The 14,758-nt window shown below is 37.2% G+C and overlaps 2 protein-coding genes across 2 annotated transcripts; one reads left to right on the forward strand and one right to left on the reverse strand.

Annotated features, from left to right (window-relative positions):
• Positions 1-5,499: 5,499 nt before the first annotated feature.
• Positions 5,500-8,258, forward strand: LOC101308483 (probable WRKY transcription factor 28-like). The gene is made up of 3 exons (XM_004303826.1): positions 5,500-6,223; positions 6,764-6,904; positions 7,243-8,258. The coding sequence occupies exons 1-3, from the start codon at positions 5,700-5,702 to the stop codon at positions 7,682-7,684; spliced, it is 1,107 nt and encodes a 368-aa protein (XP_004303874.1). The 5' UTR covers positions 5,500-5,699; the 3' UTR covers positions 7,685-8,258.
• Positions 8,259-10,752: 2,494 nt separating this feature from the next.
• LOC101308781 (probable receptor-like protein kinase At2g42960-like) lies at positions 10,753-14,007 on the reverse strand. Its single transcript, XM_004303827.1, has 7 exons — positions 13,330-14,007; positions 13,140-13,244; positions 12,808-12,930; positions 12,277-12,447; positions 12,061-12,190; positions 11,708-11,917; positions 10,753-11,151 (listed from the first exon to the last, which is right to left on the reverse strand). The coding sequence occupies exons 1-7, from the start codon at positions 13,986-13,988 to the stop codon at positions 11,020-11,022; spliced, it is 1,530 nt and encodes a 509-aa protein (XP_004303875.1). The 5' UTR covers positions 13,989-14,007; the 3' UTR covers positions 10,753-11,019.
• Positions 14,008-14,758: the final 751 nt, after the last annotated feature.

The raw sequence follows: 14,758 nt of genomic DNA on the forward strand, positions 1-14,758 counted from the left end.
CTCCCTAGCTCTTTGAAAAATTTCAATTCATTGAGTAACAAATCACATCGATCGAGTAGTAAGTACACTCCCAAACCATGACCCCGGCCCCTTGATTAACTTCACATAATCACATTCAATCATCGTCATGTCCTCCCCAAATTGTCAGAAACCACCATGACATTGATTCCTTGAATACAGATACGACATTAGAACTACTACAGAAACCAACACCAAATATTGAGGCATGGTCCATGGAGGCATATATGCACGACATAGATTACTACTTGATTGAAGTCAGAATCGAGGCTTCAAGCTTCAATGTATTTGGACAACAATTATTGTAGCTCCTGTACATATTGGCTTTCTTGGTGTAGCGTATCGATCATTCAGACTCCAATGAGCTTCTGTAGTGAAGAAGATAGCTTCGTCTGTGTTGTTGGCATTTTGTGTCCCATCTATCATTTCCTTTCGGACTTGGACTCACTCGAATATCTATCTCCTCATGACTTTGGATTGATAGGCCGAGTGGCCATGCCATCAATAGTTTCATCTCTCATTTTGGCTCCACACAACAAATTAATCATACTTGGTGATCGAATATCATCAGTCACTCATGACGTACAGCATCCCATCATATCACACTCAACGATCGAGCTGGAAAGAAGAGTTTGACAGCCTCCTAAACTCATAATCTCATATAGTAAGTACTAAGATATTGATCTGATCGAAGGGAAGAAAAAAAAAAATTACAAAAAGAAAAATCTTGCTAGTGTTAGGGTTAGGGTTACATGGATATGGGTTATATATATCACATATGCCGCTCTTGAATACATACTACTCTTCAGAAATCAAGTTCTTCATGGATGCTACTGGATCCGACTGTGGAAAAGCACGTCAAGTTAAGCGACCTTTGATTCAGTAAGTTTTACATGTACATCATGATCATATGTATACACAGTCCTTGACATACAAGTGTATTTGGTAATTCTCGTATATATACTTGGGAATATATAGACAAGATCAATAATTAAGTTTGCTATCTGTTAGCTACCTAGCTAACCTCTGGAGGTGTTAATATGTAACATTAATTTAGTGGTTGTCACCAATCAAAAGGTGATTAATTATCAAACATGTATAGTTATGTAGTCTTGTCATTTTGTACGCCAATCTCGGATTGAGGAGTTCCTTGTTACAAGCAAGCAAGTAAATCCAAGGCTAGCTAGCTAGAGTGCCATAATAATTAGACTTTGATGACAGGTAGATTTTCTTGATAAATTTTGTATTATTGCTTGATAAAGATTAGATGAAAGTTCTAAGATGAATTATTTTACGAACGAATCTATGAAATTAAATTAAAGGAGAAGGAAAATGGACCTAGCTAGTATATTGCCGATCAAACATATATACAAGCAGATCCAAAAGATCGATATAAAAGCCATGTTTTGCCCTCTTCTGTGCTCTCTCAACAAAATTTCTCAACTTTCTCTAAACAAAATAACGTACTAACCAATCTTCTAGAATGTTGCATGTTGCAAACCAACACTACAGTGTTAACAAACATATTCGATTCCAAGTCAAAATTGCTTCTTTCTGTCTCCATCGATCTAAACTGATCGAATTCATTACATAAACGTAAACATTATGGAATCAAACAGCTCCTCATCTCTTTGTTTGTTTGAATAAAAGGCTGTGTTTATTTAAGTAAGTTTAATTTGACCCCTTTTGAGCACATATATATATACACAAAGATATGTTGATGTCTCATGTCAAGACTCAAAGACTTGTTTGCAGTATACAAAAAATTGTCATCATTTAATCATTCTTTTTCATTTTCTATATATCTAATCCATTGGTGGAACAGATCACGTACGCATGAACACAATTTAGTGTCTACATGATATATATTTAATTAGTAGATCTAGTAGTGGCAAATTAATTAAGCTTAATAAGGTTGAATATTTAGATTCGCTTTCAGGCGACTAAACGCTTTAGTAGTTGGATTTGCAGTCGAGTGTGCTTCTGACTTTAGAAACAAACAATCCATAGAGAGCTAGCTGTTTGGAACTCCTTTCACATTTGAGCTTGAATTGGAATCTGCAACTGTATATATCTAACGTAGTCAAGTAATAAATTAAGAATTCGAAGCTAGAAAACCCAATTCCATTTTGTGTAAATTCACTTAGTTTGTTAGGTAATAAATTAACAGCTTCGATCTGCTTATTAGGTACGTAGTTATACTTGATACTGCTGCTGTATGTTATGTACGTTTGATCTTGGTAGCTAGGGTTAGTGATCTGTATTTAGATATTACTAGAAGAAGAACAACAACAACAACTACTAGAAAATGGTCATTTGCCTAACATTAACTAAAACGGTTAGCTTACCACTTAGTCAAACGCTAGCTAATTAATCAGTCGAATATGTAGATGTACGTTCATGTTGTATACAGTATCTTTATGCAGTTTTTCTTTCCTAAATCTCATCATCAATACATTCATATATGATGCAACAGATCAAGCATCATTTCCTTCAACAGGATAATTCACCAGGTCATGATTATATTCATGTTTAATTTGTTCGATAAAATGATAGATGACAGCGTGCGTATATTCATATTTTCGCAGTAAAACTTGCCCGACTGTTTGGTAAACACCAGTCGCATGATGCATTGCAGAAATGTCTGATACATGTGTACATAGAGTTGAAGAATATATATATAGATTGAGACTGGTTGCTGTGTTTCTACCGTAAGAAATAGTATAAAACCCTAGCTAGCTAGCCAGTTATCAGCTTAAACTCGTAATTCCAACTCTAAATTAACCCCTGATTAACTCCAAGATGAATGTAGCTTATTAAATCGAGAAACCAAGAAACAAAACCAAAGAAAATTGCTGCATCATTTAGTTACTCCGTATGTCTTACTACTTGCACATGACTGTTTGTACTGCCTAGACCTAACAAATGGCTATCCATTGAGCAAAACTCCAATGCCATTGTTGTCACCATGTAGTCAGATACTCAGATACTCATATATCGCTTACTCCTCTTTTAACATTTACAAAGGACAATTGAAATGTCAACAATCTCAAGCTACGACGTCCTCTATCATTCTTCATGGGTTTTATTATTATCATTTCCTTTTAGGATTTGCTGCATATATTATGCTCCCTCTTTCAAAAGCCACACCACTCAATATATTCCCGTCGAGATCGATCATATCATACATGCACATTCTCAATTATTAACCCACCTTTTCCTATTGGAAGCTGCTTGTTAATTATTGTTGCCTCACCTTAATTTGATCGATATTGTTTTTTCGTATATTGCAAACTCTTCGAGTCTATTATTTTGTTTTTCATCATGACCTCTCTGACACTTAGATTGATCGTATATGCTTCTTATATGACATTTCTACATCAACAAGATCGTTCATATCAATCTCTCACAGATCACTTGGGCGTGGCAAAACATCACGTACCAAAATTAATATTGGCTAAAATCATGTTGTTTTCACATGATCATTGACAGCAGCTACAAAAATAATCAAAACGAATTTGATCGGGAAGTCTATATGGAATTTTATGGGCTACTAGCTGGTTATGATATTCTACACGCACACGCACACAAACAGAAACGTGTAAAAGGCAGCATTATTGTGGGGAAAACGTAGACTGTTCAATCGTTTTAATTTGAAGACTGATTTGTATTGCAGATCGACCATGCATGCAAGTTAGGCACACCCATATGCAAATAACATCTCAAATCTAATTGAAAAAGATATGATATATATATCACTCGTACTGTAGTACACGGATCAATTAAATATAAGTCCCTGACTAAAATTAAAAAAAAGAAAGACAAAAAAGTTGTGTAGATGAACTTCATTTTGCTCCTTTAGATTTGATATGCATGCATGCATGGATTCGATCATAACACCGATCGCTTAAGAAAACAATACAATTGGTATAGAATAATATAAGCTTCATAATACCAATATATCTCAAGCATATACCGTAATGCTATTCTAAGAACGTACTACAAATTATTATTAACTACGTGATGTTGGTAAAGTTCGTTGATCGAGCGGCCTAATATGGAACTCTATGTTTAGAGTTTGAATTCAAATTCGTATGCTATCAGTTTATAACCAGCAGGTTTGAAGAATAGATTAAATTAGTCTCGCTTTGTTAAGATATTTTTGTGCATTTTGGTCCGAACACGGATGAGTGTGATATATACTAACTGGCTCACAATTAAAGTAGATTATCACTATTTAGAATAATCCCATATCAATCAACTTAGAAGAAAATTTAAGTGATGGAAAGGAGAAACAGAGATCGGTTTTCAACATATGACAAGGATACGAAGTTGGTATTTGACCAACTTTTGCAGTTTGGTACTGTGATCACTTGGATGAGTTTGACCGGACTTTGAAGAAAGCAAAGCAGCGAGCCAGAAAACATGGAGGTTTCCGTAACGGAGATGACGGCAAGGCCGAGTCAGCAAGACATAGGCGTGGAGAAGGAATAGAATGTCTCCCACGTGCCATCTACGGTCAAAGTGACGGTGCCCAACCCTTAACACGTGTAAGCCCTCGGGCAGCACCGCAAAGTAGGACAGTGTGCTGCTGGCCTTGTTGACCACCCACCACACCCTAAAATAAAACCCTACACACACTAACACAGTTAGTCTTTCCTCAATAAAACCAGGTAGACCTTCTCTTTCTCTCTTTCTCTCCGACGCAAATGTCTCATCGTAAAGCTTTACATATGATTCTCTTCCAACCTTAAACCGGCTTTCACCAAATTTTCTGTTCCCACTGTTTCAAACCTCGCCATTTGATATTCTGTCTAAGATTCTTTCAATGTTCTCTGAAAATATATAAACCAATATAAGAAAAATTAATAGTTAAACATTTAGAAGTAACTGCTTACATATATAGATGAGTGTAGTAAAAACTCTAAGAACGCATGTTGAAAGATATTTGAGAACTCTGATTTGGATCAAAACTTTCAGTTTCTTCGATTCCTGCTGTATTTAACTTATTAATTTACACTTCTGTAATATATGGCTTTTACTATCAGTTCATCAAGAGCCTTTAATTAAGCACTTCTGTAATGGTTTTACTAGCTCTGATTGAAGTAACTTAATGTACAATTATATCTTTGGGATTTGTACGTACATTTGATTTTGTGAATATCTAAACACTCATTAGTTTATAGTACTATCATTTCAGACAAAGCACTATTCATTACGTCAATTTTTTGCCTTGTTTGCTACCAAATTACAGTAATAATAGAAAGTTAGAAACCTAAAATTGCATCCAGTTATTAGTTTGATGGAAAATCATATCCAAAGATGTAAACTGTGAGTCCATTTAAGAAAATCAAAAAATTAGATTGAGGATGAGATTGGTTTAATTTAGACTACCGCCAAAATGTACTTAGTCACATTATTAGTGATATATTCTTTGAACACTAGTAGGAAAAGGCAAAAGTGTGTGCTAAATAGCCAAAGCTACCGTCCCATCCTATGGATCAGTCTTTCTCTCCTTCTCTCTCTCCTTCTCTCTATTAGAAAAGGAAACAGAAAAATCTAACCTAAAGCTCATTTTCTCTCAAAGAACAAAGCAAGAATCTTAATCCCATCTCTCTCTCAAAGTCCTCTTCCCCTCCTCCTTTCCCGTTTCTCTTCTTCCTCGATCTGTATCATCTTCAATGTCAAATGAAAAGAAAAGCCCTTACCTACAGTATGACCCTTTCGATTACAACCCCCACGAAATCGACAGGTCAAGCTTTCCATTCTTCAATTACAGCTCTAGTTCCATATACAATATTCCCCAAACACCAGCAGACCCCCAAACTCAAAGCCTACATGGATTTGAATCTGATCCTTCGTATTTGATGAGCTTCGCCGACTGCTTAAATGGGTCAATGGACTACACCACCCTCTCAAAAGCCTTTGATATTTCTTGTTCATCATCTGAAGTCATTTCTCCGCCGCTGTTAGATCAGGACGATCATTCGAAAAACAAGGCTGCAGCTGCTGTTGTAGGAGATCAAAATCCATCCACACCGAACTCATCGATATCTTGTTCATCTAATGAAGCTGGTGCTGCTCGTCATCATGAGCATGAAAACAATCAAGATTCAGATAAGATCAGCAAGAAAGATAAGCATCAGAAGGTAGTACAGTCAGCTGAAGAAGCTCCTGGAGATCATGAAGACGAGTCAAAGAAAGTGTAGGTTTTCTTTCTGTTCTTCTCTTCTTTGTTGCTAGATTCATGGTTAAAGGTGAAATTTTAAGCTAAATTTAAGGAACCTCTCCATACCTCGATCTGTTGGTATATGGAATATTAATCAATAGGGCTTGAAATATGTTTTGTCTCAATCTAGCTAAGGTAGACTTTGAAAGTCTTACATATATTATAACGTCTTAGAAAATCAACTTTTTAATCAATGCATTTTCCTCTGTGTGTTTCAATTTGCATATCATTCATATAAATTGACTTTTGGCTACCTAGCTCTCATGAGTCACAGAGATCTGGGTTCCCTTCCTCTTATCTGCTATGTAACAGAACCCTAACGTATATACTAGTCATTTCAATTTGGTAGAGATATATAAACAAATTTGATGATGTAGTAGCTAGCTAGTGCATAATGTCCTTAGTTTTCTTGATTAGATTGCAGAATTCAAAAGAAAAGAAAAAAATATAGTTTGGGGGTTCTGTTGCTTATTGACTGAAGAATAGCTTATTGTTTATGGTGGTGTAATTGATCAGGAACAAGGCAAAAAAGAAAGAGAAACGGCAGAGGGAACCGCGGTTCGCGTTCTTGACCAAGAGTGAAATTGATCATCTTGAAGATGGCTACAGATGGAGAAAGTACGGACAGAAGGCAGTCAAGAATAGCCCTTATCCTAGGTTTGGTTTAATTTGCTTTCGTTAACTATATCCTTGATTACAATGAAATAATTGTCTGATATTTTTCAATAACCATTGTGTTATATTTCGATCATAGTACTTGAAGTCACTTATCGATCACTTTATATGTTACCTAGCCTTCAAATAATCCCAAAATTTCACGTTTATGAGCTCCAACGATAGCTTTTGTTCTTCGTTGCAGATAAATAAATGTTTCTTTTCTATCTCAATTCTGTGATAAAATGAGAAGAACTAATTAACTTAGAGTAACTTCTTGAATAGGGTTTAATCTAAGTATTGGTGATCTCATTGAGCTTTTTATTTTCTTAACATTTCAGAAGTTATTACAGATGCACTACTCAGAAGTGCAATGTAAAGAAACGTGTGGAGAGATCGTTCCACGATCCGGCGACTGTGATCACAACATATGAAGGGCAGCACAACCATCAATGTCCAGCGACACTTCGAGGCAGTATGAATGCTGTTGGCATGTTGACACCTTCCTTTTTGGGAGGATTCGGGACCAGTAACAACGGATCCCCAAGATTTCCACACCAATTATTGTTAACTCAACTGCTTACTCCAGTCGATAACAACCAACTTCAACTGCAAGCTCAACATCATTATGATCCAGCAGGTTCTATTTTCTACTCAAATCTCATGAGTACTCTTCATCAGAATCAACCGCAGCAGCAGCAGCAGCATGTACATGTTCCTCATGACTACAATTTGTTGCAAGATTTAGCTCCCTCATTTAGTCACAAGCTGGAGGAGCCATGAATATATATAGTGGAATCATATGCACTAAAGTATGGCTCCAGTACTCTATTGCGCTGTAACAAATTAGTAGTACCAGTACTAGACTACTAGTACGTAACTAAGTACTTAGAATTTCATCATATATATATGGACTAAGAATTCGGGTCAGTATGAATGGGATCCAATATTGCGTACTAGTACTACTCCTGACTACTACAAGTGCAGTACATACGTATTGATCTAGAAGACACTCTCCTAATTAAGCTTCACTCTTACAGTTAGCGAAGGCAGTTCTTTTGGAGGAATGTCGCATATATCATATACGGCAACCCTAGACCTATTGTTCGACATGTATAGCCAACATCCGAATAATCCTATCAAGGAGATCTGGAGATTGCCTGAGGACGTAAAGCTATCATTTCTAAAAGTTTTGATTTCTAGGTGTGTTTCTTTTTTTTGTATACATAATAGTAGTTAAGACTTGCAAGTGTTTGGTTTTTAACTTTCTGTAGACTTTTTGGGTTTGACAAGGAACGAGCAATGCTTGAATCTACGTACGTACTGGCCTTGGGCTTGTAATACAAAATCCAAAGATCGATATAAGCTAGCTAGGATTGTAACTTGTAAGGTTTCCCATTCCCGGAATGCATGTTTAATTACCATAAGCAAATTTTGTTGGAGAAATTGTATGGCGTCGGCACCCCAGGCATGTCAGCTACCTTTCAGAGTAAGTGAGTAAAACCCTGGCCTGTTCTCATGCAGAAGTGCAGAACAATTTACTATCTACTCTAGTGCCTAGCTCAGTGTGCTTTCTCAATCTGCTAGCTGCAATTTTATACGCATGCATATCGAGATCTCTGAGATTTTGAGACTCAAGGCGAATAATGAAATTTCATACACAAATCACAATTAGTACACATATATACCTACGTAGTAGTAGTTGTAAATACTACTTTCGTATGTCGTAACATATGCATGGTTTCTCGGCACTTCAACATATATATATGATATATCATCCAGAGCAGGATATTGATTAGGAGATGATCAACCCTAAACGTAAGCATTTCTGCTCTATTAATTTTGTGGCGTGCGGATTCTTTAGTCGTTTGGTTTGTGCTTATAATTTCTCCCTACTTTTGTTCTATATGACTGTATGTATAGAGGGAGGACAGTGAACCAAAGTACCTTTCATGAATCAAAATAATGGACAAGGATAGTGAAAGCGTTAAAGAGTTGGTGTAACTAGTAGTTTTTTTTTTTTTTTTTTTTTTTGGAGAGAAACTAGTAGTTAATTAATAGTACTGTATCTAGTGGAAATTGGTTAAGCATCAGAATTCCTTTCGGGATGGGCGGAGTAAGGTACGTTTGGGGTTTCCTAACTATTCCATTCGGGATCAGTTTTGGGGCGGGGGGCGAATAGCTAGAGACAATGCCAGAAGATCATGATTCATTTGGATCGACGAGCTAGCCTTTTCAGCCTCAAAACTAAGAATCAATGGAATTGTTAGTGGTTGCCGCCGCCATGTTGCTGCCACTCCTTGGTGCCGAGGGAGAGGTCAGAGAAATTAATGGATCATATATATGAATATTATCATACAACAAGGTATAACCAACTAATTAACCATCTTTCATCATATTCAGTCATCCAATATATATAGTCCGCATAATCCTCTCGCTTCTTCTACCGGCTCTGACGCTTACGGCATCTAATAAACATACATGTACTGAAGCTGGTACTGAAGAAGGTATGGAAGACCAAGTTGTGTTTGCCAGATATACTAATGAAGATCAAGTCGATGTTAGGTGCCGACTGCCGAGAGATTATTAGGGAGATAGAGACCGGTGGAACGACAAAGTTTTAGACCGGAAGTTGCCTTTGACAATTCCACCTTGGCTCGTGGAGTGAGTGTAAGAGAAAATGTGTTTTTCTTTCCTGCAATCAACTCTAGGTTGGATAGTCCATCTTAACTATATATTGCGGGTTTGTCTGGCATACCGAACGGTATAGCTTGGTTGAATTTTTGGTCATGAAATTTGCAAGGTATGCTACACCAAACAGCAGAATTTTCCATATAATGCATGCATTTGTTAAATTTTGATATTTACTAGCAGTTCCTCTCAACGTTGAAGACCCTAGAGTGATGGAAAAGACCACCAAAACCGAAACCGCAAACCTTTACTAGCCTCGACTATATGAAGCTCATCCTTGATCTATTTGATGTTTCCACTAATGAATAAAAAATAAAAAATAAATGAAAACGCTCCATACTACAGTGTTTAGAATAAAACTGAAGAGCTCCATTCCCTAAAATATATTTTGCCGTCCAGCAGCGACCAAAAATCATTGCCATCCATATTTCCAACCACAAATTAATTGTTTCTTTGCTGGAAGATGGGATATCCAAAGATGACCGTTAAAATGTCTAGAACCAAAGAGTCAAAAGCTGGACAACCCCAATTTCAAATATAGCGGGTACCTTTTTCCCATTCCACTCCGATCCATATTATAGCCTTTTTCTCATGCTGAACTGAGTACTGACCCAACAGTATGTATAATTACTAGCTACTTCTTCCTCCTCTGAATAAAGGTCACACAGATACTTTGCCATCAAGTTAAAGTAGCTTTTTCTGATTGCTTTCAAGGATTAGTACTGTGCTGTGTTAAACCTAATACAAGATACATCAATACCAACAATATCATAGTTCATCATGAATACCAGAGCCTAGTTGTGAAACATAGTCTCCTAGCAGACAGGGTGTCATGGTTCAAAAACTTTGAACCAACTGTGTATGTAAAGAAAGCTAAAAGAAGAAAGCAAGAACATGGAGCATGGAGCAAGCATCATGGTACTGTGGTAAAAGAGCATGACATATAACTGTAGAAAGAGAGAAAGGGGAATCATCTTCATCATTAATTTCAACAACGAATTGTTTTCTGGTAGAAAATGATAAATTAAAAACAAGATTAATGAAAAGTGAAAAAATAAAGTAACGCCATTCATCATTTGAAGAACAGTAATCAAGTGAAAATCTGAGGGAGGAAAAGAGAAAGAATTACAATCATGTATGAGATGGACAGCTCACTGATTCCCCCAAGAAACGTCTGTACAACAGGGGCCTCTTTCTCTCTCCCTCTCTGAAAATTCCCTGCTTATGGAGTTCGGAGTGTACCCCTCTTCATTCACGAAGAATCAGGGTTCAATGCTTCATGATCAAAGCAGGCAGTCTCCAATCCAAATCCTCTCTTAAATAAAAAAATTCTTCTGAAAAGACACTTTTGAGATGTATATGTAATATTGAAGGGTTACTGAAAGCTTTAGCTCAGGCAGGTGAAGAAGATTATGTGTTTGTCAGTCCTATGCATGAGTTGTCTCGGCTGTTTGGCTCTCCAGATCCCCTAGCTTGTTTTCTGTGTCACCTGACACAGAATTTTCCTTCAGAGATTCAATTTCCATGCTGGTTGTTCGAGTCTTTCTGTTCCTCCGATCCTGAATGCCAAGTTACCGAAATAAGATTAGTAATACCATCCAGATTTTGATGACCAACTGCACTATGACTTCCCCACAACATAATGAGTATTTTCGCATACAATCAGGACAAGTTAATCACTAAATCTGTGGCAAAACACACACACACAATAAAAAAACAAAAACAAAAACAAAAACTGAAGTGATACTTGAGCCTCCATTTGGCATCATCTGTTGAATTGCGGGAACAATGACATATTCAGTGGTTTACCAAATCTAAACATCCTACTCAACTAACAAATCCAGATCAAATGGAAGCATACAAGAATACCAATGGAAAAAACAATGAATACGATCCCAAGTCCCAACTAATTGGACTCGGCAAACAGCAATCCTAGTAGTATACCACTCTACACTATCTAAGGTCATGTTCTCTGCCACATCTAATAATCAAACACGAATTCCAAAGGTGATTGTACCTACTCCACATATAAGACAGCAGTCTCATGGTAAACAGATAGAATAAAATAAAGCAACAAAAATTTATGTAGGAAGATGATGATTGATAGTTTGATACCTCACGAAATGGGTATTCATCAGCTTCAAGCATACGCACAACCTGACTCATTTTAGGTCTGTTCTCTGCATCGTGATCAACACACCTAAGTGCAACCAAAAGGGCACGTTTTAAAGAACGTGTACTGGGTTTTGCTTCAAGGTTTGGATCCACAACCTCCTCTGCTCTTCTTGCTCCTACCATCAGTTTTAGCCACTCAACAAGATTCACCTGCCATGAGTATCATGAAACTCTTCTTAAAATTTTGTACATACTAGCAAAACATATGATAACCAGTACTCACCCTCTGCATCATGAGGATGTGAAGGCAGACAATTTCAGAAATAGTGACAGTGCTTCTAAGAACTGTGTACCTCATTAGCAGGCCGACTGTAGTCCACGGGGTCCCTGCCGGTAACTGCTTCAAGCAGGAGGACACCAAAGCTGTAAATGTCGCTCTTCTCATTTAACAAGCCAGTATTAGCATACTCCGGTGCCACATAACTGCATAACAGACCAGATATTATGCTCTTATCAAGAAATATATCGCAGATAAGTTATCATGACTTGGTACCTAAACAATCACATACCCAAATGTTCCCATTACTCGAGTGGTGATGTGACTTTCTCCAGAATCCAAGAGTTTGGCCAATCCAAAATCCGAAACCTTGGAATTGAACTCGCCATCAATCAAAATATTGCTTGATTTTATATCTCTGTGGATAACTTTTGGTTCTATAGCTTCGTGTAGATAAGAAAGCCTGCAAATCAATATGCACATGATTTTCAATTACTCAGATTGGTTAAAAATTGAATCTTACAGTCACTAAGGTCCCAATGGAACTACAAGATGGACCATTATTCTCAGCAGTTGAAAATTTTCTTCTCAAATTATTGTAGGCAACATGATAACAGATTGTATGCAGAAATTATCTGCACCAATGCTAAAGCTTTTATTTAGAATTAACTCACAAGTGAAAATACTGTGAAAGATATCGTGCCCTAGTGGCTAGCAGGATCCGAACGACTGGGATTTCAATCCATTATATGAATCAATGAGAACCTAAACTTAAAGCAGAAAAAATGCCATACAAGATCTTTTCAGTTCAAAGATTACTTACGCTCTGGCGGTACCAAGAATCACCTTCATGCGGGCCTCCCAAGTAAGGGTGCCCTGTTGGCGCATGGCCCCATGCAGCCATTGTTCTAAGTTTCCATTATTCACATATTCATACACCAGCATCCTATGCAGAAGAAAACAACTTGGTAAGTACAATAAAACGAACCTAAAATCCAAATGCCAAGCACTCTAGGAAGACAGATACAGGAAAACATTACAATTAATCTATACTAGCATGACATACTGTCCTGCGTACAAGGTTAAATTCATTTAAAAAAAAGGAAGCATACAAGGTTAAATAATTTCATGCTAAAATAAAAAGTTCACACTAACCTGTGAACTCCTTCAATGCAATAACCAAGCAGCCGCACAAGATTCTTATGCCGAACGTGGCCTATGGCCTCCACTTCAACCCTAAATTCTTTCTCCGCCTGCCCCCTATATAATAGATCAAAAAAGCAATTATAAAGCTTTCCCACATGCTTCCAATTAAGTAAACCATTATGCTGAGTTCTATCCTTACATATTATTTAAAAGCTTTTTCACTGCCACCTCAGTTCCATTTATCAGTTTGCCCTTGTAAACAACCCCATATCCACCCTCACCAAGTACATTTTCAGCAGAAAATCGATTTGTAGAAAATTGCAGATCCCTAAGAGTAAACCAGTGGCCCCAGCCAAGATGAGAAACTTCTGGCAAACCAATCAAAGGAGAGGCCGTTACAAGTCCTCCATGTGACAATGATGACTGCTTTCGCACAGTCCCGGAGCTTCCTTCATCCCCTGATTGTGAACTAAATGCCCTCTCATGGTGATAAACTGAACTGCACTGACTCATGTTATCAGGGTCACTTGATTTGCTCATACCCAAATGAGCAAACATGTTCTCTGAATTCTTATCAGTTGCTTTATCGTGCACAGTAACAAATAAATTATCAGGGTGGTCATGCGTACTCTGAGCCCCCACCCTATCAATCCTGATATCTTTAGGGACATTTGGTATTTGGTTGACTGAAAACTTGTCAACAGATCTTCTAGATTTCCTCCGAAATGTCACCCAGATAGATAAGAAACATAGGATCAGAATAATAAATGCACCAACACTTATACAGATCAAAACCCATAGTTTAATACCCAATATCTTCTTTGATAATTGCACATTCAAAGAACTCTCAGACGACATAGCTGATCCTCTGAATACTAAATATCAAACTCAGCTTGGGTGCTCTACCTTTCAGTGCCAGAAAAAACTCAAGACATTCCAACCTGGACAGGGGAAACAAGTGAAGTTACTCGAAGCACTTGAGAAAGATCAGAGATTGAAAGTTAATTTCTTAGATATGTTTTGCTGAAAAACCCTGGAGGCAAAATAAGCTAGACATAGGCAATACTTCTGTGGCTTACTGATTACCTCCTTTTTCTTATGTAACATTGTCACATTGAAATTCCACAATGATAAACAAATCCAGTTAAACTATGTCTGAAGATATCAGATTGTAGGCTAGATTCTTGGCTTCAGTTTCAATTAGTAGGCATACTGCAAAAGATGAACTAAAGCTACCAGCAAAGGAAAATCTTGCACAAAACTAAGCAGCCTGATTTTAGAAATGAAAACACTATGCAGTTTGATTACATTGGCATTAATAGTTTCACAGGACCACAGTGAAAACAAGACCAAACGCAGTGATTCTTCTGGGATATCTGTTAACCAATGAAGCAAATCCGCACTAGCACACTGAAACAACCCCTTTAAATTCCAGATTCCAAGTATAAAGCAGCAAGCTCAAATCCATGAAACACCCAATTTACAATTCAAAAATCCAAACTTTATCAAAACAATGAGAGTGAAATCTGAAAGAGCATCACTTATGATCCAAGTAAGAGACAATTTGAGTGATTCTATCCAAAACATGATTCAAAAGAAGAAAGCATTTACCTTTGCAGGGATCTATG

The sequence above is a fragment of the Fragaria vesca genome, linkage group LG6 (assembly GCF_000184155.1).
Source record: "Fragaria vesca subsp. vesca linkage group LG6, FraVesHawaii_1.0, whole genome shotgun sequence".
Lineage (NCBI taxonomy): Eukaryota > Viridiplantae > Streptophyta > Magnoliopsida > Rosales > Rosaceae > Fragaria > Fragaria vesca.

Coding starts and splice junctions, on each gene's coding strand:
- LOC101308483 (XM_004303826.1), top strand. CDS start 5,700: ATGTCAAATGAAAAGAAAAGCCCTTACCTACAGTATGACCCTTTCGAT. Junction 6,224..6,763: donor GAAGACGAGTCAAAGAAAGT/GTAGGTTTTCTT, acceptor GTAATTGATCAG/GAACAAGGCAAAAAAGAAAG. Junction 6,905..7,242: donor AAGAATAGCCCTTATCCTAG/GTTTGGTTTAAT, acceptor TTAACATTTCAG/AAGTTATTACAGATGCACTA.
- LOC101308781 (XM_004303827.1), bottom strand. CDS start 13,988: ATGTCGTCTGAGAGTTCTTTGAATGTGCAATTATCAAAGAAGATATTG. Junction 12,931..13,139: donor TGCATTGAAGGAGTTCACAG/GTTAGTGTGAAC, acceptor TCTTCTGCATAG/GATGCTGGTGTATGAATATG. Junction 11,918..12,060: donor ACAGTCGGCCTGCTAATGAG/GTACACAGTTCT, acceptor TACTCATGGCAG/GTGAATCTTGTTGAGTGGCT.